The following is a 24,054-nucleotide window of genomic DNA, read 5'->3' as shown; positions in this document are numbered from 1 at the left end:
TAGAAAATTACCTTCTTTATGGACTTGATTACTTATGATTTATTAACCTGTTTTACTTCTTTTGAAACCACATTTTAGTTATTTCTCTGATCTATGTTTACAAATCGCAGAACAGTTTGCAATGTAAATAGCTAAAGTATATCGAAAGAGAACTGTTTTGAGTTTTTGTGTAGTATAGCTAGCCTAAATGGTCTGTGAGGGTATATAACACCTTTAGAAATAATTTTTGAGGAATTAAAAGTACTCTCTCTTAACAATAGATTGGAGGCAGAGAAAAAATAATTTTGAGGCTTAACTTGAGCTTGCAAACCCACAAGGATTTTTTTTAAGTTTTTAATTACTTTTTAAACGCTTATTTATTTTTGAGAGACAGAGAGAGACAGAGCACGGGTGGGGGAGGAACAGAGAGACACACACACACACACACACACAGAGAATCCCAAGCAGGCTCCAGGTTTGAACTGTGAACACAGAGCTCCACAAGGGGCTGGAACCCACGGACCTGAGCTGAAGTCAGATGCTTAACTGACTGAACCACCCAGGCGCCCCAACAATTATTATTTTAGAATACAAGAAAATATAACTTTATGCCTATGTATTTGGTGTCAGAAATTAAAGTGGTTTGTATTTTTTACAAAAATTAAAACCTTAGCTATTTTAAGTCCAGTGACCATGATACTTAACTTTTAAACTTTTAAAAGGGATTCATCAAAATTTACTTTTCATTATCCTACCGTGTTTTCATTTCTCAAATTTGAACAAGCATTTCTGAAATAAATTTTACATGTTCTGAGTGGCATCTGCTGTGTTCACTACCAAAAGTTCTCATTGAAAACTAGGGCAACATCTTTAAGCCTTGTCTATTAATGTTTAGGTATTTTTTTATAAAAAAAAGATAGTGCTCGGTCAATTCATATTTAGATTCTCTAATCTAATCTAATCTAATCTATATCTTAGTTAGATATACTAAGAGTTAAGTATATCCCCATTTTCTAACGATTGATAGATTTTATGTGAGCAACTATTACAAAGAGTATTTGGGTGTTTTAAATAAAATGCAGGGGTATTGTTGTTGGTGGAAGCATTGAAGCTGAACAAATAATTCCTATTTATCAGTTTACAACGTCAAACAACCTGCTTCCGTCTAAACCAGAGGTGTGTTGAAGACAGCCAGATCTCAGTGCTCTCAGATAGGCACTTGGAATGCTTATGTGAGTGGGTGTGTTTCTATTTGGTAATATCGTGGATAGAGTGCAATACACATAGAAATACTTAACGTTTGAAAACGATGAATGCAATGAAACAAACAATTCAGTAGTTTCTGATTGTTTTAAAATTTTAAATCTCAACGCAGTAACTCTTTACAAGCTTGTAAGCTAAACATCAGACCAGTGGTAGGTTAATTTTGCTAAACCAGGAGAGGGGAGTGTTGTCCACTTTTTATCGAAAGTACCATCACCTCACCACTTGTCCTTGGAAAGCTTTTGTAAGACTGCTTCATCGGTCTTCCTTGGTTACTTCACCTACCTCTGCTATTTAGCTGTGTAGCCTCAACCAAGTTACTAGCTCTCATGTTGAGACACTGGAGTTGGCTAGGTGGTCTTAAAGTGTTGTTCCTTGTGTCTTCCAAATTCTGTTACTTCAGAGCTATGACTTCTATGCTAGTTATCCACTTTGCCACACGACTTAGCATTTCATTGGGTTTCTTCCTCCTCCTCCTCCTCCTCCTCCTCCTCCTCCTCTTCTTCTTCTTCTTCTTCTTCTTCTTCTTCTTCTTCTTCTTCTTCCTCTTCTTCTTCTTCTCCTCCTCCTCCTCCTCCTCTTCCTCCATTCTCCTCCTCTTCCTTCTCCTCCTCCTCCATTCTCCTCCTCCTCCTCCTCCTCCTCCTCTTCCTCCATTCTCCTCCTCTTCCTTCTCCTCCTCTTCCATTCTCCTCCTCCTCCTCCTCCTCCTCCTCCTTCTCCTCCTTCTCCTTTTCTTCTTCTTCTTCTTCTTCTTCTTCTTCTTCTTCTTCTTCTTCTTTGTGCCAATTGTTCCCTGTGTGTTGTCTTATTTCCTCAATTAGGTTAGAAGTCTGATTGCAGATGATATAGTTTTTTCTCTTATGCCTTGCACCTCAGGTCCATGAACATTTGACTGATGTCACAGGAGAAAAGGTACAAGTGACATTATCACCACCTCATTGAGATAGTCATTTCCATCCATAAGATAGACTTTGGCAAAATCTCTTCACTGGAATTTCCACAGAGTATCAACTGGGAGATTCCTTTGATCTGCTCCTTGATGATTTGATTCTTTGAAGCATGCATAAGTAGCACCTTACTGAGTCAGCTCACTTCCCAAATATTTTGAAACTAATGATAGTCCTAATAAAATGCTGTGAGGGTCTAATGTGTTGTAAATGGTGTAGCCATTCAAACCCCAGAGGGTTTGTGTTTGGATAGCTGCTGGATGGCCTAGGGCCAATAATTCACCTATGTGTCAGTTCCAGGATGGAGATAATCATACTACTCATTGGGTTGATATGAGAATTAAATTAGATAATGTATATAGTAAGAACCTAGATCCCTGCTTGGCATATAGCATTTATTCAGTAGCCAGCTTTCATCACCCCCATACAGAATACTGTCCACTGTTAATCCAAAGGACAGGACAATTGAGCTGCCAGAGATTGACTTCCTTAAAAACAAACAAAACAAAACAAAAAACAGGCTTAGAATAGGAAAGACCAAAATGTTTTATTTGATTAGCTATAACACTCTTAGTCCTTCAATTATTTTTTTACCCTTCCCCAATACAAATAGTGGATAATAGAAAACTGTAGAGAAAAAGCAGGAAAAAGTACTTACAGTCCCATCACTTAGAGAAAACAACTGTTTACAATGTGCCATATTTTACAGGTAATTTGAGATCATACTAAGATGAGATTTTGCTAGCTTTTGTTTTTAAAAGTTTTAGCATAAGCATTTTTTTATGGCATTAAAACTTTTTTTTTTTTTTTAATTTTAGAGAGAGAGGGAATCTCAAGCAGGCTCTATGCTCAGTATGAAGCCCCATGCAGGCCTCAATCCCACGGCCCTGGGATCATGACCCGAGCCGAAATCGAGAGTCAGACACTCAACTGACTGAGCCACCCAGGCACCCCAAAACATCATTTTAAAAAAATTTTTTATGTTTATTTATTTTTGAGAGACAAAAAGAGACAGAGCACAAGTGGGGGAGGGGCAGAGAGAGAAGGAGACACAGAATCCAAAGCAGGCTCCAGGCTCTGAGCTGACAGCACAGAGCCCAACACGGGACTCGAACTCACAACCGTGAGGTTGTGAGATCACAACCTGAGCTGAAGTCAGTTGCTCAACAGACTGAGCCACCCAGGTGCCCCAAAACATCATTTTTTTTTTTGGTTTTATTTTGTTTTGTTTTTTTGTTTTTTTGTTTTTTTCAAAACATCATTTTTTAAATGGTTGTATTATATCCCCAAGAATTTATTTAACCTTTCTCTGGAAGCTTTAGGCTGCAGCGAGGGGTCTCTACATCATAAACATTGCTGTAGCAACAACTTCATGTGTAACTCTTTTTTCTTTTTTTTAATAAAGATTTTTCTTAAGTTTATTTATTTTGAGAGAGAGAGAAGGATCTGGGGAGGGGCAGAGAGAGAAAGGGAGAGAGAAAGAATCCCAATCAGGCTCCGCCCTGTCAGTGCAGAGCCCGATTAGGGACTCTAACGGGCTCAAACTCACCAACAGTGAGATCATCACCTGAGCCAAAATCAAGAGCCAAACACTGAACCAACTGAGCCACCTGCATGCCCTTGTCCGTGACTCTTTCTTAAGTTATTGTTGATGAGATGGGTCGACACATACTTTTTGGAAGAGGAACCAAAACAGCACAAAGTAGTATTTAGATGTTTCCTTGAAATGCTGGATATTTTAGACCACAAGGACACTGTTAGATGAGCCACCCTGGTGGAGTGAGGAGAGAAATGCAAAGGAGATTGTTGGAGTCACCAAACACTATGCTGCAGAAAGGCAAGTATTTGGGCATCCTCAGAAGACTGGAGGATCAGTGCTGCCCTCTCCCTTCCCTCCTCTGTTGCTTGGCAACAGGCAGGAATAAAGACTGGATCAGGGAGGGCAGCCTCCTGTGGGGTGGGCATTCTGGCTTCTCAAATCATTTAGATAGGATGCTACGAGCAGAAAATGGGTGAAAATCCATTGCACCCATAACATACTCATAGGTACAAACCAAAGAAACCTAAATCTGTCACCCATTTCAGCTAGCCAGCATGGTGAAAGTATGAGGCCTCAATTTTCCAAACATTGGGGTATTTAGCTTTGGCATTTGGGCTTTCCACTTCCTATGAGAAAAACCAGGATAAAAAAGATCATAGAATTTTCTGGTTGTATCTGCACAGAGGGTAGATATATATGCTTTTTTTTTTTTTTTTTTTTGTAAAAAAACTGTACTCAGTACTTCTACATGGATGGGAAGCATTGCAAATTCAAGAACACAAGACCAAAATGGAAAGCAAGGGCACACTGTAGTATTCCTACCATGTGGGACGTGGTCAGATTCCCAAGTTTGTCCGTGAAGTTATGAGTTGTGCAATGCACATTTAAACCGAAGATTAAGACTTTAAGGCCCAAGTGGCCTGCATCTAAGTGGTTAAGTCAGGTATCAGAATGTGTTAGGCATGTGAACACTTTTCCTCAAAAGACCAGTAAGTGAATTTCAACCTTAATACGAAGGATATTTTGCTTGGCACAGTAACCAAAGATGGAAAAGGTGCTGTTAATGTTTAGCATGTGGGGCATTTAACAAGTGAATAAAACAAAACCCATCATGGTTTTGGAAATAGAATTAGTAGAGAAACAAAGGAGTACTGGTTTTAATTGACAGGTTTTGGGGTTTTGCTTTTGTGATAGCTTGACTTGTGTGTAGGTGTGTGTGAGTGGCTTTAATACAAACCAATTGCCTTGAAAGTAAAAATAAATCAAGGTTTGACTTCTATGATATTTAATTACATGTGCTTTAGCTTTAATAAGTAAGCCAGTATTCACCTTGGGATGGCAGTATTCTGAATCAGATACAGAAACTGTTCAGTGTACCCAATGTGGCGCACAGAATTTCTAAGAAGACCTTTTCTGTAGGTGATGGAGCTATCGAGCGTGGTATCTCATTACTTAATTCATGACATCTCTTAGATGCTTAGACTTGGCTAATCACATGTGTGTGTATGGGTGGGTGTGTGTGTGTGTTCGTATTCTCCTTGGGAATACATTTGAAAATAACAGATGATTCGAAGGGGTGAGGTAATGTTATTTTTAGAGGCAGTTACATCAAAATAATGATCTGGACCTCCAGCAGGTTTCTCTACAGTTTGGAAAGAGGACGGAAAAACTTATGACCATAGTGAGTACTTAACAGTAGTCACTTCCAGTAGAGTAGCTGTTATTGAGCAACAGCTGTGTACATATTGTTCTGTACGTGTTTTGATGAAAGCATGCACATTACCAACCCCACTGTCCATTTTACAGATGGAGAGAGAGAGGCTCAGAGAAGTGAGGTATCCCGCCCCAAAGCCTGTAGTCCGTGAATGACCGAGCCAAAATTCAGACCCAAGTCTAAGTCCATTGCCAGCTAGCTGGCTCTCTTTTCTGCCCTGATAAACTTATTATTTATGTTGGGAAAAGGAAGTGTGTTCTGTAAAACTTTAAGAAGAGATAAGTGTATGCAATCTGTACACCTTTGGCAAAAAGCTCATCCATGTGCCTGTGGAAGTAACAGCGGCCAACATTAAAGGGCACTTACTATGTGCAGACACTAAGCTAAACACTTTATATGGATTATCTCAGCAAACGCTCGCAGTACCCTGTGAGTTGGGTACTGCTATAGATTGAACGCTTGTGTCCCCCCAAAACTCATATATTGACATTCTAACCCCCAAGGTGGTGTTATTAGGAGGTGGGGCCCTTGGGAGGTGATTAGGTCATGAGGGTAGAGCCCTTATGATTGGGATTAGTGTCCTTATAAAAGACCTCAGAGAGCTAGAACCCCCATCCCCACTTCTGCCATGTGAGGGGACAGCAAAAAGATAGCCATCTAGGAGGCAGGGTCTTGCCAGGCGCTGAATCCACCAGTACCTTGATCTTGGATTCCAGAATTGTGAGAAATAAATTTCTGTTGTTTATAAGATACTGAGACTATGGTAAGACAAATCATATGATCTTCCCTCAGCAGGTGAAGAAACTGAAGGATAGCACAAAGGCTTGGGGCAAAACTGTCTGAGTTCAGATTTTGACTCTGCTGGGCTAGACTTGGGTAGTGTTCTGTAGTGGAAAGAGCTTTGAAGCCACCAGACCTGAATTCAGAGCTTCACTGTGCCATTACTAACAGTGTCCCCTTCAGGCGAGATCCTTAACTTCTCCAATAGAGAGAATGGCGTCCATCTTATTGGTTGTGAGGACCAAAGGCAGAAAATGGAGATAAGTTGTAAAACAGAGTGACTGGACCCTGCTACGTGCACAGTAAAAGATATTTTACTTGCTAACACAAGCAGGACATTTAATATTAATATTACTGCTGTTACTTAGTCACAGAGGCTTTCAAAACTTTGTGAAATCTCAGGATTTCCATGAACTCATCTTGCCCCAACTGAGACTGGGCTTCATTCAAGGTATCTTCCAACCTGACCCAACATCACATCCTGAATGGAAGTGCCCTAATTCTGACGTTTCTAGAGGCAGGATACATGGCCTGTGTTGCAATTCTTGACCTCATTGTCACTTTCATAAGTTGCCCCACTGCAACTCCTGAGATGTACAGCATGACCTGTCTGAGGGTGATTTTGGCAACTTGGTGACTAAGAAGACTGTCATTTGTTTTACTGTTAATCTAGTGTCAGGACAAAGTTGGTTTTGTTTTTTTTTTTTTTTAATGTTTATTCACTTTTGAGAGAGAGAGAGAGAGAGAGATACAGAGTGCGAGTAAGGGAGGGGCAGAGAGAGAGAGGGAGACACAGAATCCGAAGCAGACTCCAGGCTCTGAGCTATCGGCACAGAGCCCCATGAGGGGCTTGAATTCACGAACCATGAGATCGTGACCTGAGACACTTAACCAACTGAGCCACCCAGGCACCCTAGGACAAAGTTATTTCTAAAAAAAGAAGTTTCTTCCTTTGATCTTTACGGTTTGCTATGTCAGCCCCTGAGTGAAGCAGATAATGCACACAAGAGAAAAGGATTAGGAAAGTGAGCACCTTTCCTTTATGAAAGCTGCAGGAATCAAACAAGGCTACAGAATTCAGAACGAATGCTACTTCTCAGGCCTTCTTTTTACCCATAGCCTAGCAAACCTTGTTCTGGCAGATGAGGAGATGGATATTTCTGGGCACTTGTTGCCTTCGAGACCAGCACGTGAACCTTCTGGAATGCCTGGCCCTGACTCAATGCTGAATCTGGGCCACTGGGTCTTTAGCTAACGCCTCTGGACAGACTGAACTTACGTGAATCTCTGTGAGCTGTGGCCAACCTGGGCAGTGCCAGTTGCTAGGAATCCTCTGGGCCTTCTGGACAAACAATTCCTTTACAGCCTGAGGTAGGCAGTCCAGGAGGGAACGAGGCAGGGGTGGATTTTTGTGACTTCAAGCTTGATATGGGTCCACAGTGTAATGAGGCTTCCAGCAAAACATAAGCACCCAATAAATGTTAGCTGTCATGGATGGTGATGTTAGATGCCCTTCCTTACTTACACTTACTCCTATAACTTCTGCCTTGACCCTACAGTGTATCTAATCTCTCTTCTGCATGACAGCTACTTAGACATTTAAAGACAGCCATTTAACTTGACTGTTCCATGGCGTCCTGCCCTCTGAAAAACAAAGACCCACACACTCACCTGCCAGACTTCATCATCCTTGTGAGCCAGTACTGGTTGTGTTGAGTTGCCAAAGTATTAAAGCTTAGATGGGAGAATGGCCTCTTGGGGTTGTCATAAAAGGGATCAGGTAAGTACTGACCTGGGTGACCTTGAACGCCAAGATTTAATAAGCCTGTATGTCCCACAGGGGCTAATCATTTTTTTTTAAATCTTTTAAAAATGTTTATTTTTTCATTTTGAGAGAGAGGGAGGGCAAGGGAGGGGCAGAGAGAGAGAGAGAGAGAGATTGGGAGTGAGAGAGGATCCCAAGCAGTCTCCATGCTCTCAGAGTAGAACTCGACTCAGGGCTCAGTCTCACAAACCGTGAGATGGTGACCTGGGCCGAAATCAAGAGTCAGATGCTTAACTGACTGAGCCACCCAGGCGCCCTGGAGCTAACCAGTTTTTATTCCTGTGGGCCACGCACTGTGCTAGACTCTGCATGGGATACTCGGCTTCATGTGATTCCAAGCTGGAGTGTAGCCTGAAGCCAGTTGCCTGGCTTGATTTTAGTCAAATCTATGGCATTTCCAAGTCCCTAAACTCTGTGCGTATAAGTCAGAGGACTTGAACAAGTTGAGGCTGTCTGTTTGCCATCCATACTTTCCCAACTACCAGTGTTTGATGAAAAACATCTAAAAACATGCTACGTATTTGGGAGAAGGAAGGTAATATCAGTTTGGTCAAGGAGATACCACATCCTACCTTTTATGGAAGATTTTTACTATGAGGAAGTGGCCCAAATGTGATTTATTCTTTGGAGTGACTGCATGATATATCGTCAACACTTTTAAAGAGTGGTAAGGGGTATCGTGAATAATTATGCCAGGACCACAGGCATAAACTGGGATCATCCTAGGAAAACCACAAGTTCCCTTAATTTGATGGGGCCAGCTCCTACGTGCTCAGGGGAGCTGGTTGTACACATTTCTCCCTAATTCTGCATCCTATGTCCTGGTGTTGGCAGCTTGAAATTGACTACAGTGAGTGTATTTGCCCTATGGAAATTGGCAAACGCTAAAAATCAAGGTTTTCTTCTTAGGCAGCCAGTTGCTAAACATTTACCAGGACGTCACTGACTAGAATACAGGTCATGGGTCACGCAGAGGAAAGTCCCAGACAGCATCAGTAATACGAGCTGAATAATTAAAGCCTTTGATTCAGAGAATGGGAGAAAAAGACTGACATGTCCTTTGCTAAGTAGGATAATGCCGGAAGGTGAGGAGTCAGACAAAAGAAATTCATTCTCAGGAAAGAAAGTATTCCACACATATTTGAGGACCCGCTATGTTTTAAGGGTAGAATTTAGAATCACATTGTTGTCTGCCTCTCGTTCTCCCTCCTAAATTCCTACCCCAAATACCGTTGGGTTCAGTGCCAGATCACCCAGTAGGTAGAATAAGCAGGTGTTAGTGTACCAACAACGCAGCAGGAGAGAAGAAAGAAAGAAAAAAGAAAATAATATACATGACTTTATGTATATATACATGCATGCACCAGAGTACTAACTACAGGAGAACCATAACCTTAGGCTTCTTTACACTCATTTTATGATTCACTCCTGTTTTTATTTTGAATGACATGAGTTGTTTTGAGCTACGTGTTCGTTACATGTGGACTGGGCAACACCAATATTTTTCCTTTAGATAGGTGTAAATCTAGCCCCAGTGAACCTTGCACCTTTCTAGGGTGATTTATAATTAATTTACTGTTGGTGACATGGCAGGGCGGAGTTGCCAGAGGATCTCCATTTCATGTTTTTGGTTAGGGCGGGCAGGCTGAAATTTGTCCCAGCCAAAAGGGAAGGGAGGTTGTTTGTTTGTTTCCAGAGGCAGGATCTGTGGGGCAAAAAAAGGGACTTCCCCAGTTCATTCCCATTAGAGTTTTACTCCAAAGGCGACTCGTGATGCCCCACTGTCCTCTCACTGTTTTGCATGAGTATTTAGAGAGTGTTGGGATTATAAAGAAATCTTTTTACTTGGGAAAACTTCAAATGTTATATAAAGCCAGAGTGTACATCAAATAACTGCCCATCACTCATCACTCAGCCTATCTTTGCACTCATGTCCAGTCTTATTTTTTCTGTTACATCCAAACCTCCCCTTTCAAACTGGATGATTTGCAGCAAGTCTCAGATATCTCAGTTTAATGGTAAGTGTTTTTATATGTGTTTCTAAAAGATAAAAACTCTTTTTGAAAGCATAACCATAATCTGTTAATTGCTGGAAAAAGTTAACAATGTATTATTTTCAGTTGAAGCTATATAGTATTTTATGATGCACAGTTAGAGGAATAAATTCAGTTTATGGTTAAAATCGTTGCATCCTGTTTGTTGATAGATAGATGAAAATCTGATATTGTGTTTCCTGGGAGGATTTAGTTTGGGGTTTTTTTTGGTATGTTTTTGTTTGTTTGTTTGTTTGTTTTTGTTTGTTTTGCCAGTACCTGCTACTGCCTGTTTATGATTAATTTTTAACCATATCTTCATGGTCTGAGATTTGAAACTTCATTCTCGTAATGAAATAACCATGTGCCAAAAAAGGCACTTTGGAATCATCCCAGAATCACTGGACTAGAAGTGATTTGTATCTCCCATGTAGTTTCTGTCTTGAGAGGGAGAGACTGGGAACAGGATTAAAAGAATTCCGCCTCTGCAGTCACTAGGGTGGGAACAGGCAAGCTAGCACTCATTCTGAAGACACCTGGGAAGGAGGACTGGGCTCAGACTGGAAGTCTGGGGGTACTGGATTCAATGTTGAATGTGGAGTTTACAGGAGGTTACCAGGAGGGGTATTGCTGAAATTTGTGAGATTTGCCGTTCCTTCATTTCAAATGAACCACAAGAACAAAGAAAAAGATCGTGAATCTCTCTAATATCACTCTTGTCTGTCAAGCGTTTTTGAGGATCAAACCACTTCAACATCAGTGAGTTCTTATCTGTATAACTGCCAGGATTGCCTTACTCTTGGCAGTTTTATGAGTCTTTCAGTTTTATGCAAAATGAGCTCCAGATGCATTTTATACTTCCTTGCCTTCTTGGACAGAATACTGAGTATCATGATATTTTCTAATAATTTAGGGATATGACTAATATCTGGTTTTATACTGGGCCGTAGAAGTCACAGCGTGCGAATGGTCGCTCTTTCGTTTTTTAGGCAACGGATACTTGTTAGGCACCAGCTGCATACAGATGAAACTTTTTTAAAAGGGCCCACGTATTTAATTCAAAATTCTTTAAAAATATTTTTCTCTATTGAAAAGCCGTAACTGAAACGCATGTTGAAAACCCCGTAACTAATGTTTGGGTGAGTGCCTTAACTTCTCGGCCTCAGTTCTGTCATCTGTAAAGTGGGCATAAATAAGAATGCCTACCTCGTTGGGTTCTGAGAATTAAATTAAACATTGCATGTAAAGCTTCTAGCACACACCCTGGCACATGGTAAGCCCTTAATGTTAGTTGGTACAGTGCTGCTGCTGGATTAACCCATTTTTTGTAGACGTTAGAAGAAGCTTCTTCTGGATTCTTTTTTTTTTTTTTCAATTTTTTAACGTTTATTGATTTTTGAGAGATAGAGGGAGACAGAGCATGAGTGGGGGAGGGGCAGAGAGAGAGGGAGACACAGAATCCGAAGCGGGCTCCAGGCTCCGAGCTGTCAGCACAGAGCCCGATGCGGGGCCGGAACTCACAGAGGGCTAGATCATGACCGGATGCTCAACCAACTGAGCCACCCAGGTGCCCCATTTTTTCTGAATTCTTATAAGCAGAGCATTGATTGGCAAGTTTATAGCTCTGAAGTCTTCTAAAAAGTTTGGCCTGGGCACGTACATCCACATAAAATTGCACAAGCTAATATACCACTTCAGTACACGTGTACCACACTCAGTTACATTCTAGGCAAGGCTTAGTTAGGCATATTTGCTTTGCAAATGCTCTCACTCTGGCATAGGTCAGTTATATAATAACAAGTAAATGAATAACCCCATCAAGTTTAGAGTTTTAGCACTTATTATAAGGTTTAGAGGCTTTTGTTTGATTTTTATATTTATTACAAGCAAACTGAGGAGCCGTTAGTTATTTTTAGCATTCAGCTTTTTGGTGAAACATTTTCAGTAAATCTGTCCAAGCTACTGAATCAGTTTTGATTCCAGAAATCCCCGGATTGCAAGGAAAGCTGTTCAGAAAACAGTTAGGATTTGCACCTACTCCCTGTGAGTCAAACTTGTCTCCATATTGTGCAATCCAGACAAAGTACAAAAATAAATTGGGTGCTGAAGTTTATGAGACTGCGGCTGTAATCCCTAAGTGACAACTGTCCAGCCTTTACACATCAAAACAGTGTTGGTCTCATAGATGGACTTTGCATTAAATGTGTAATATTTTTTCTAAAATGAGCCAATGTTAAGTAAGGTGTTGCTTTTATCTCTTCTTTCTGTGAGTTCCATAGTTAAGATGCAATAAAAAATTCCAGGGCTAAGTTGTTTGAAAATCTTACCTGAATGATAGAGAAGGGCACTCTGTCCCCAAACTAATTGGCACCAGATAAACAGAATACTTTGAATGCTCATGTTTATATTTTTAAAGTTTTCACCTCTTTTTCCAGTTAGATATTACATCTAGCTGTGCCTTGGATAAAAATTGTTACAGTAAAAGAAAACATTTAATACTAATTACAGTGACTGTCACCTCTGGAAACTTGCCAGCAATAAGCCAGAAGGCAGCTGAGAACCTGGAAGGAAGCAAACACGTCTGAGCAACCAAAATCAGTGTTGGGAAATAAATAAAATTGGAGACGCTTTTGCATTCTACATTTAGTGTACTTCCTGTGCTCTCTCTGAGTCTGTTTACTCTTACTAAAGGAACAGTGTTAACAGACATGAATTTTCTGGTTTCTCTGCATTCATATATAGCAGGTTTGGGGTAGATGTACTGCAGTAACATTGATAGCAGCAGGAAATTAACAGGATTAGCCTAAAAGCAAGACATAGAAAGCCATAATAGAGACAAAAGAATACTTAAACCCTAGGGGCCTTGGAAGCAGAGAGGTTCATGTGGTTCTGAGGGCATCACTATATAGTGGGCACAAAAATTGACCCTCATATGCCCATCAGTCATCAGAAAGATCTAAAATTTTCCTGTGCTTATTTTCTTTAAAAATATGCGAAAATCTGTAGAAAGACTTTTTTTCAAAAGCAATTATAATTTGGCATTTCTATTTCAAAAGTTATCTATGAAATGAAGGGTTTAGGTCAGAGCTTTATATATGCATGAAATCTGCTTTATTAAGATAGAATGCACATGCAATTCACCCACTTAATGTGTACAGTTAGGTGGGTTTGAGTGTATTCGCAGAGTGCAACCGTTACCACAATCAATTTTAGAATACTCCGTCACCCCCTTACAAAACCTTTTTTAGCAGTCACTCCTTTTTGCCCCCAACAACTCCTGAAACCGGGCAACCACTGATATTTCGGTCTCTACAGATTTACCTATTGTGGACAGTTCATATATTGGAATCATACTATCTGTGCTTTTTTGTGATTGGCTCCTTTCATGGAGCATAGTGTTTTCAAGGTTCATTTATGTCTTAACGTATATGAGCATTTAATTCTTTTTTATTGCCAAATAATACTTCATAGCCTGGAGACAGCATGGGTTATTAATCCATTCATCAGTTGATGGACATTTGGGGTGTTTCCACTGCTATGAACATTTGTGTACAACTTTTTATGGGGACAGGTTTTCGCTTCTCTTGGGTATGTACCTGAGAGTGGACTTGCTAGATCACATACAAACTCACGTTTAACCTCCTGCAGAACTGCCAGACTGTTTTCCAAAGTGACTGCACTATTTTATTTTATTTTTTTAATATTAAGCTCTTTTTATTTTTTAATCTTTTAATGCGTATCTATTTTTGAGAGAGAGAGAGAGAGAAAGCGTGAGTGGGGGAGGGATAGAGAGAGTGGGAGACACGGAATTCGAAGCAGGCTCCAGCTCTGAGCTGTCAGCACAGAGCCCGATGCAGGGCTCGAATCCATGAACTGGGAGATCATGACCTGAGTGGAAGTCAGACGCTTAACCAGCTGAGCCGCCCAGGCTCCCCTGCACTATTTTATATCCCCACCAGTGGTGTGTGAGGGCCACAGTTTCTTCACGTCCTCACCAACACTTGTTATTTTCTGTTTTTTAAATTATAGTCACTCTAGTGGGTTCGAAGTGGTATCTCATTGTGGTTTTGATATGCATTTCCCTAAAAGATCTCTTATGTCCCTCCAACACTAACATCAAGTGATTTTATTGTTTTTTTTTAATTAAAAAAATTTTTTTAATGTTTATTTATTTTTGAGAGAGAGAGAGAGAGACAGAGTGTGAGCCGGGGAGGGGCAGAGAGAGACTGAGACACAGAATCTGAAGCAGGCTCCAGGCCCTGAGCTGTCAGCACAGAGCCCGACGTGGGGCTTGAACCCACGAACTGGGAGATCACGACCTGAGCCGAAGTCAGACGTTTAACCGACTGAGCCACCGAGGCACCCCTAACATCCAGTGATTTTAAACTTTTTGTAGGTTTGAGTGTCATCTCCAGTTTAATTACAAGGTTCTCGAATGGCCAGGAAGTATCAGGCTTTACTTTGTGATGGTTATTGTACCTAAGAGGGAACCCTGTTTAGAGCTGCCATTCATAAATACTAAAAGACTGTTTTAAAGATTTAATTTTTTAAAAGTAATCTCTCTACACCCAAGCTGGGACTCCAAGTTACAACCCCAAGATCAGTCACATGCTCTACCGACTTAGCCAGCCAGGCGCCCCCTAAAGGATTGTTTTAATTAAGTGAGGTCTGGTCCTCGAATAATGTGGATTTCACTCCTAGCAGTTTTCACTCGTTCCTGGTTGTTCTTGATTAACAATCAGTCCTTGCAGACTGGAAAGCAAGTGCCAAGAGGGCAGGTACATTGCCATATCCCGGCTCTGTGCCACGGTGACTTTCACGGGCATAAACATGTGTTCATGAATCACTGGGTCCATAAGCATGTGGTTGTTCTCAGATTATTTGAAGAGGGACTTGTGACCCCCTCTTTCTTCCAGCTTGCAGCGCCATGTGAGCAGTTGGCACGTCTTTTCTCCGTCCCCCCCAACATCCCCCAGCTCGACTTTAAAGATCTGCCAGGCTCTTGCCATCGAGCTAAAATACATGAACAAAGCCCATTTCTGGTAAACCTGTTGTTCCGCCCGGCGGTGCCACTTGGCAATGCTGTTCTCCCCAAAGCCTTAATTAACCACTCCCTGGTATTAAATCGTCGGTAGATCCCTGGAGTAAGTAAGCACGCTCTGGTGGCTTGTCAAGACAGAAAGCTAAACCTCTTGGTGGTTTAAACTGGGATTTGTTTAAGCAGGTAATGAGATTGCCATCTTGAGCTTCAGTGCAGGACATTAGGTAGCTGGAGGAGCCATTCCTGGATGGACGCTCGGGTCTATTCTGGGTGCTGAAATGATCACACTGGAGCCAATCTTGAGTGGCCCCCAAGAGCCACTGTATGCTTGTCCCTTGGCATGTGTCTGCAGAGTCCAAACTACGGAATCTTCTTCCAGGGACCGTACTTCTGATGATGAAGGTGGCATAATCAAAGCCGAGGACTACGTGGAAGGTTGATACTCACCTTCTGTTCCCTCTAGATTGGGCAGGACAGACAGGTTCTTGGTGAGAAATAGGGACAATGACCTTAACTGTCTGTAATTGTATTTCTGCCCCCCCCCCCCTTCCTCAGCCTCACAAGATGACTGCAGAATGGGAAACAGTTTTCATCTGTCTATTATTTCCCCTCCTTATGACCTGGGACAGAAATCCAGGGCTTGACTGTGGGGGTGACAGGAACGAAATGAGCTCGGTGGTTGCTAGAGTGACATCCCTTTGTCTACTCTGATTTTCTCTCGTAAGAGTGGCAGGGAAAAGCTCTCCGACCTTGGGAACAAAACTGCACTTCCCTGAGCTGCTCAGGGCCTTAAAGAAGAGACCCAAGGAAAAGGCTTTTTAACCTTACGGGTTTGACCTTTTGGGTCCCTTCACCTCTAGCTTCATCTTGCCCCTGCTTCCTGCTGGCCTACGTCCAAGCTAAGACAAGCTAAGAATACATTTGTGGGTGACACCAGAATGGCCCCCTGCAAGAACTTTTTTTTTTCCGCCTCTCAAATCTTAACCTAAAAAAAAAGTAACATAGCTTTCACGTTGGCATTTCTGTTTGTTGTTCTGATTTCACGTGGTTGTCTGTGTCAAGGTCAACTACATGGGTTGCAAATCAAAGAACATCTGCCTGCCTGACCTAAATACACCGGTACTGTTGTCTGAGCTGACTTCCTTATGGAGAAATGCATGGTTACCTTAAAAATGGGAGTCACTGGGAGAGAGGAGCACATTGCCAAAACTTAATCATATGTGGAACGTTTCTAAACCCACGGCCAGAGGCTTTCGTTGTGGATGGATGATACCTGGAAATCCAAAAGCTGTATTTAAAATTAAATACTGCGGCACTCATGTTATAAATTGCCCGTAAATAATTCCATTAACAAGCAGTTAGATGCGTTCAGGTCCTTCTGTTTCCAGAATGGGAACCTCTTCCAGGTCATTACCAGGCACCACCCCGGGGTTCCTCCTTAGAGCTCCCTCACAGTTACAAGCAAGAGTAGCCCATTCAAACTCTGATCTCTCACTTTTAAACTGTGGTCCAGCTACTTACAGCACTCATTTTGATGCAATGAGAACAGTGGTTTTGAACTTGGCCAGTGAGGATTACAGGTCCCCCTCGTTGAAAATATTTTCTCTAGTCCTGCTTCATCCCAATCTCCAGGCCATGGCCTGGGAGTTCATATTTTTAACAAGTGCCTTAGGCAGTTTTTATAATGAGGCAGATTTGAGAACAAATGTGGTTGAATATAGCCTGTCATTTTTAAATAAATGTAATTTAAACAGTTAACTTTAAAATTTAGTGCACTCTGGGGCACCTGGCTGGCTCAGTCAGTAGAGCACGTGATTTGTAATCTCAGGGTTGTGACTTCAAGCCCCATGTTGGGCATGGAGCCTACTTTAAAAACAAAAATAAAAATAAAATTTGGTTGCATGAAGTACTAAAATGAAGTTGCTTTAAGGAAATAAAATTGTAAACAATCCATAGGAATCCAGTTCAAATTGCAAATGCAAAGCAGACTCTGGTCTGATGTCTTGTCAGTTCTGACCTGGGACTGGGTGTGGAGCAAAATGTAAATAAACATAGACTAACTCTCATGGACTCCTGACACTTTATGGGTTCCTTCCTGAATAAAAAAAAAATTTTTAAGTTATAATTTTCAACTCTGTTGGTAGAAAGATGAATGTGTTGAGATGCCATATGACCACATTTTCTTCGACCTGAAAGTTTGTATGTTTTCTTCTAATTTTAAAAGAAATTACAATATTTTCATTCGTGAGTGCCCAAAAAGATCGCAGGCCCTAGGCACGGAGCCTATTGTGTGTCACAGACCATGGGCCTGCATGGCGGAGTTGGTGAAATCGGGCCTTAGTTCTGGTGGCTGATGTGATAATACTTATGCCTGCCTCAAAAGTGCTGGAAAGAATTCCTGCTATTCTTTCTCCCTCTCGCAGATGAGAATATGATCGGCATTTTTTTTTTCTTTAAATCAGCCTTTTTGTTCCCAGCCCACGTGCCAAGGAGAAAGTTGACAGGAATCGGAGGCCATGTGCCAGTGGAAGGAAGGTTTTTGTCACACGTGGATGTGTGACCTTTCCCACCACGATCCTTTCCCCCAAACATTCCTCTGCCCCCGAAGTGGTTTTGAATTGCTGACTTTAACTTACAGGTGTTGCGCTGACAGTAAATCAGGTGCGTAAATCAGGACTCTTCCTACCCTAAATTCGCACCTGAGGGATGTCCAGTATCTAACTGGTTAAACAACTTTGCTCAGGCTTTCCTTGTCATTGATCGCCTGTGTCGAATGGATTTCAGCATCAGGCATGATATGGACAAGGTACTGCCTGAGCAGGGGAGGGGCTGTTGAGATGGGGAATGTAGGCACACTCTTTCCCATGGGCAGGACCACATCTGCCATTGGTGCATTGAAGCAAATAAAACAATTTTTTTTTCTTTTGCATTTTTATAGTGCAGTTTTTGAGAATTCTAAAGTAACTCTGATTATTAAGATTAAATGTATCATTGTAAATAATTGAAAAGCATCTTCAGAAAGAACAGAAGAAGAAAAAAACCCACCCTCCTCCATGACCCAGAGATAACAGCTGTTAATATTTCAGCCTGAAGTTTCTAGTTTTTTCTGTGCACAAAGAGCTGTTGAATTTTTATCCAAAATAGTAATCATACACGTGTCCCAGTTAATCACCTGCCCTTTCACCGAACGGCATATAATGAACATTCTCCTCACATCATTAAATGCCGTCCTACAAAATGGTGGCCTTTTTTCCCTTTGTGTGAATGGACAATCATTTATTTAATTTACCTACTGACTCTGTAATTTTGGACAGTAATTAATTTTCTAGTTATTAGTGGTAAAAGTTCAGTGGTTTTTTTTTTAAGATAAATTTTTGAATGCATGCATAACTATTTCTTTAGGGTAAAGCAGAACTGATGTATTAAAGAATGCAAGAATCTGGAGCTTTTTAATAGGTATTTCCAAAACCCCCGTGGAAAGATTGCACCAGTTTACATTCCCGTTGGTACTCTATAAGTTCTTGTGTCCTTGTACCCTTGCCAACCCTGGGGATTGCCATGTGACTAAAATTCAAACTAAAGGAATCTGGTGTGCATTAATTTGCAAGAAACCGTGACTCAAGTTTCTTTGCACAGAATATTTAATGTTTAGCAGATTGCTCTATGTGCAATAATTACAGTTTCCTTTACAGTGTTATGGAAACCCTTTTATTAAATTTTACATGTATCACTTTCTGCCGGGTCCTTAAATAGTTCTTAGGTTTTCAACTCTTCCGTTACATGCAGTTAAAAGTGTGGTTTTGGAGGGCTTTGTGTGTGTGTTTAGGATGGTGGGATGTGAGAAGTGGACAGAACTTCAGTAATCAATGAGCCCATCTCTGCCTTACAGCTTAGTCAATGGCTCAAGGAAGAAACTTGCCCACGACCATCCTATCTGTGGGGGTGCTGTCATTTCAAGTGACAAGCCACTTAACTTGGACAAGCCTTGCAAAATGGGGAGCTTGCTAGCTCATGAAACTGAAAACGGGTTCTGAAACTACTGTGATTGACCTTGGACAATTCCTTGATCTTTCTGAGCCATAATTTTCTTATCTGTAAACAGGATGTTGGACTCCACCTAAGGTCCCTTTCACCTCTTCAAGTTAAATGTTTCTATGAATATATCAGCAAAGATTACATTATAGTACCAACTACATTTAGACATGGTGAAGGGAAAGCTAGCCCTCAGAGAACAAATATTTTAAGAAATACAATTCTATTACACACTCGGATCTAGATTAACAGTTTTTGTTTGTTAACATGTAGAGGTCCTTAAGCAACTTCAACATAATTAGTATTCATGTAGCGTCAATATCAGTGCCTTAAAAGTCTTTTCTTTTTTCTGATTACACAATACTCAGATATCTTTTCTACCCATTAATTTGTTCAACAAATCTATTCACAAACAGTGGGAAAAGAAATTCAGTCCTTCTATTCACAATTATTTCATCCAATTCCAGCTTGGTGGAACCTCAAGAAATGTGTTAAACTGTGCAGGACAGCAACTGGTTGCTAAGTCAAACCTGTGCCCAAAGGAGTTACTCTTACATACAGGAAGAAATATTGGTATTAGTGAACTTTGCCTCACCAAGAACACCTTAAAGGTCTGGCTGTTGTTCAAGAGGAGGTAGATTTTCTAGTATCAGGCTCCCTTAGCCCTTTAAAATAGTTTCTCTGACCTTTTCTGCATTGTGGTTGTTGGGGGTTTTGTTTTTTGTTTTTTGTTTGCGGGGGCGGGGGGGGGGGAGTCTTTGCTAATTGATGCTATTTGGTCACTGTATAAGGTCATTGTGTAACCCTTGACATTTACTACAGGAAGCATAGGTGTCTCTCAGAGACTATTCTAGTGCTCCAAAAACGTCTCTAAGAAACAGGCTTTGTTTCAAAGCCATTGATGACCAATTAAACTTGTAAATATTTTCACTACAGTATTTGGAATACAGATTCATTTCACAGTTTTAAATTACTACCAGAGTGCCAATCTTGGTTTGTGTTTTTAGAAATTTTTAGACAGAGCTAAATACAACAGGACCTACATACCTTTTTATTAACACCCAGCTACCACATGTTTATTGGCGATACTGGCAGTCCCTGGATCTGGTTCTGCAGGAGAAGGAGGGTTTGGGGGGGGGGGCGGGGGCGGATTTTGACGTAGAGTATATCAGTGAGGATATGCAAATCATTCTGCATAACAGCCCTTAAATCCCAGTGCCTTAAAACAACAAAGGTTTATTTCTCATTCACACTATAAGCCCATCAAGGAGGTGGTTCGGGCCCCATTCTGGCTCCCGCTCCCCCTGACTCATCATTATCTTGGATCTTGCTGGACATGGTAACTGAGAAAGAGCTCTGAAGGGTCTCACCCCGGCCGTAAGTGCTCTTGCCTGGAAGTGATGTACCCCATGTCCATGCACAACTCGCTGACTACATGAGGCACATTGCCCAGCTCAGTTATAAAATGTCCGGGGGCTGCAGTCTCACCCCATGAGACTAAAAGGGAGAGAACTGGAAATATTTGGCCAGCAGCACTAGTGACTATCGCAATTTACTTTTCTGATTACCAAATAGCTGGCTTGCTCTCCGAAACCGCAGGTGAAATACAGCCATTCGCACCCCAGAGCAGACAACCCTGTAGCCTCACCCAGTCGTGGCATCTGGATGATGTGCAGTAGGATCTAAATGAGGGGGTGATACAAAGTTGTTTTGACATCAACTCCAGAGGTGGGTCCTCTTGAGCTAGAGACTTCTGAACTCAAAGAGGCCAGTTACCTGCTGTGCTGTGCCCCCTCCCCCACATTGTATGTGAATATGTAACGGTGAAAGAAAGATTGGAAACCTCAATATACACTCTTATTCAGAAAGGAGGTGAACGGGAGACATCCATCCATTGGTCCTCAATCATTCTAAACTGCTGAAGCAATTCTGAAATCCATCTGGTGACCAGTGTGTAGAGGGTGTTCCTCTGGGGTCCTGATTGTTGTCTCGGGAAGGGGCTCCCCAATCCACTGCTTCAGGTCTTGGTTTTTCCCAATAACCTCCTTGATCACAACTCAAGTAAGACGGAAGAATATGCCCTCCGTAGGAGCTGAGCAGCTCTCCCAGCAGACTTTAGAGGGTTGGGGGACTCAAGTGTTCAGCTTTTGGTTTCTCTGGCAGTACGACCCTTTTCAAAAGGAAATCAGTTTCCTATCTATTTAGCTCTAGTTTATTTCCATATGCCAAGCCCTCAGCCCTTGGCATGCTTCTGTTCACTGTATGCCTTTGTGGTTTTGCTCCCAACCTTTCTTTATTAACTTAATTGGTGATACTTTGAGCCTGTCAGCCTTTGGTTGGGAAGCCACACCTCTGGTCTCTTTTTCCCTGAGGTATTCTAATTGAAAGAATGAACTAAGGAGCCATGACGTCAACTGCTGCCGACACTCTGTAACCCTTTCAGAGTGTTAAGATTGAGCGTGATAGCCCTTCTCTTTCACCCCAAAGCTAAGTGCTAATTGACCTCTTCCCTGCAAAGACTTTTTCTCATTTCATTGTTTATCTCTTGGGAAAGAGAAGCGGCTGCTTTTTCCAACCCTGTGAGTCTGACTTAATAGACTTGATTCCCTTTTCTTTTGGTTTGTAAACCAGTCAATTACTTTCTAAGCACATCTGTCTCTCTCTCTCTCTCTTTCTCTCTCTCTCTCTCTCTCTCAAAAATGAGTAAACAACACACATAAACAGAAAAGACAAGAACATAGGTAAATGAAAGCAATTTCTCTTGCCATGTAAACTAATACAGTATTCTGATCTCTATTCCCTTACCTCAAGCAAAACTGCTGATACAACATTTAACAGAATTTTCAGAGCTCTACACTTTTTTCCACCATTCTGTTGAGTGGCCAGCAAAAGCTTTGAAATGAGCAGGAGGTGAGGCAGGAGGAAGGTAGCAGGATTCTAAATAACATATGAAATGTTTAGGTCCCCTGTCACATTTTTTAAAAGTAAGACCTCTTTGTGGATGCTTGTACTTACCAGCATCCACAAAAGACCACGGAGGGACCCTTCATCGCAGAGGGCTGGGGGCAGCTGTGGCTTCGTGAATCCTGGATTTCTACTACAGAACTAGGTTATTTTCTGGGTTTCACACAGCGTGTTCTGTCCATCCTATGCTGGGAGGCCTCCTATTTTTCACTGTCACTGAATTATTCTTATATTCTTTTTTTACTTCTGCATGTACCGAAATGTCTGAGTGTAGAATTTTCTCCATCCCCTCCCCCAGTCTCTAGCTTCCACCGATACAACCTGCTTACCTCTGCCACCTCCTAAAGGTATTAACAACCTGGAGGGATTGATAGCCTCCTATATCTTTCAGCAGATATATAATCATATAATCATAAACCTACGGGTCTCCTTTCCACCTGCCTTCTTTCCTGCCTTCCTTCCCTCCCCCTTTTTTTTCAAACCAAATTATTTACACTTCTGGCTCTCTCTTACTTTTCTCATGAACAGAAGCTTAGGGCTGTCTCTCCAGGCAGCTGGTATAGATCTCATTCATTCTTTTCAGTGGCTGCCCAGTATTCCATGATTTGGAAAGAATACACTGTGTTTTCCTGTTACTGGGCATGCAATTTGTTTTCTGTTCTGTTTTTGTTTTTGTTTTAATTTGGCCACTGCAAAGGGTGCTGCAAGAATATTCTTATACCTATCCCCAAATGCTGGTGCTTTTTGAATACGGTCCAGGAGAGGGATTAGCTGGATTAAAAATGTACTAGTACTTTTCATTTTACTAGATGTTGCCACAGTGTTTCCAAATGAGTAGCCTAGCAAAGTTCCAGAATACCCTTCCCCCATCCTGTCCAGTGGTAGGTGTCTTTCCTACTATGAGAAGAAAGGATTATACCTGCAACACTGATCGCATAGTCCTGACACCTGTTGACATGGCACAAGTATTTCAGTGGAGGTTGAAATTAGGGCTCTGGTCAGCCTACGTGGTTGGGGGTGGTTGTGATTTTATTATACTTCTGAAAGAATCCGTAGGAAGTTTGTAGTAGGAAGAGAACTGGAGACCATTATACTGCAATCCACTCCCTCCACAGATGCTGGAAATGAGATCTTAGAGAGGTGGAGGGAGTGACAGTGAGCTGGTTACTGGCTCCTGCGTATGGGAAGCAGTTGTGAATCCTGATTTGAGGCTTTCCCTATTACCTATACTGACAGCGAGTTTTAGAGACCAGACCAAGAAACGTCACCTGTGAGTTGAACTGACCAGTGGTGATGAACTGTTTCCGGTTTTCTGTGATCTGCCGGGACAAGCGTTTGCTTTGCAAACTTCCGTAGTTATCACAGGACTTGGTCTTGTCGCCTCGGTCTTGTCAGTGGAATCTGCTGCTCTTAGTGTTTGGGCGAGTTTGGGATTTCATTTTTCATACTGTTAAGGGTTAGTGTTTCCAAGTGTGGAACAGCTGGCTTGGATTACAGCTAAGATGACAGCAGAAGCACTGGAGAGAAAATTGCACGTGCAGGGATGGCTTCCTGCTGTGTTCCTCTCCTTCCACCCTCCCCAGCCTACTGATGTCGAGGGCAAAGTAGTAGGGCAGCCCAGAAAAAAGAACTTCTGTAGGTCTCACTTATGCTCCTGGCAATGTGACCTCTGGGTGTGGCATGCACAACCTGACCAGGGCTCATATGGATGTTCTCTAGGGCGGAATAAAATAAACTTATTGAAAGAAGTCATTGTATCTCCCTGTATCTTTTTTTAAATTTAAATTTAATTTAATTTAATTTATTTTAAGAGATGAAGACAGTGCAAGTGGGGGAGGGGCAGAGAGAGAAGGAGAGAGAATCCCAAGCAGGCTCCGCACTGTCAGCACAGGGCCTGATGTGGGGCTCAAACTCAAAAAGCGTGAGTTCATGA

The 24,054-nt window shown here is 41.7% G+C and overlaps 1 protein-coding gene across 6 annotated transcripts in view; it reads left to right on the top strand.

Annotated features, from left to right (window-relative positions):
• PANK1 (pantothenate kinase 1) overlaps window positions 1-24,054 on the top strand; it is a 101,235-nt gene that overhangs the window by 49,933 nt on the left and 27,248 nt on the right. Inside the window, exon 1 of one of the 6 annotated variants that reach the window (XM_015069058.3) lies at window positions 8,158-10,069. The exons of 4 other annotated variants lie outside the window; for them this stretch is intronic. In XM_015069058.3, the coding sequence (XP_014924544.1) occupies window positions 9,982-10,069 (88 nt within the window). In that variant the 5' untranslated portion in view covers window positions 8,158-9,981. Of the gene's footprint in view, window positions 1-8,157; window positions 10,070-10,161; window positions 10,844-24,054 lie in introns of those variants that run through there. One more of the 6 variants, XM_015069063.3, reaches the window with a different exon arrangement.

This window comes from Acinonyx jubatus, chromosome D2 (genome assembly GCF_027475565.1).
Source record: "Acinonyx jubatus isolate Ajub_Pintada_27869175 chromosome D2, VMU_Ajub_asm_v1.0, whole genome shotgun sequence".
In the NCBI taxonomy this organism is placed as follows: domain Eukaryota; kingdom Metazoa; phylum Chordata; class Mammalia; order Carnivora; family Felidae; genus Acinonyx; species Acinonyx jubatus.
This window is presented reverse-complemented; position numbering and strand designations above follow the sequence as displayed.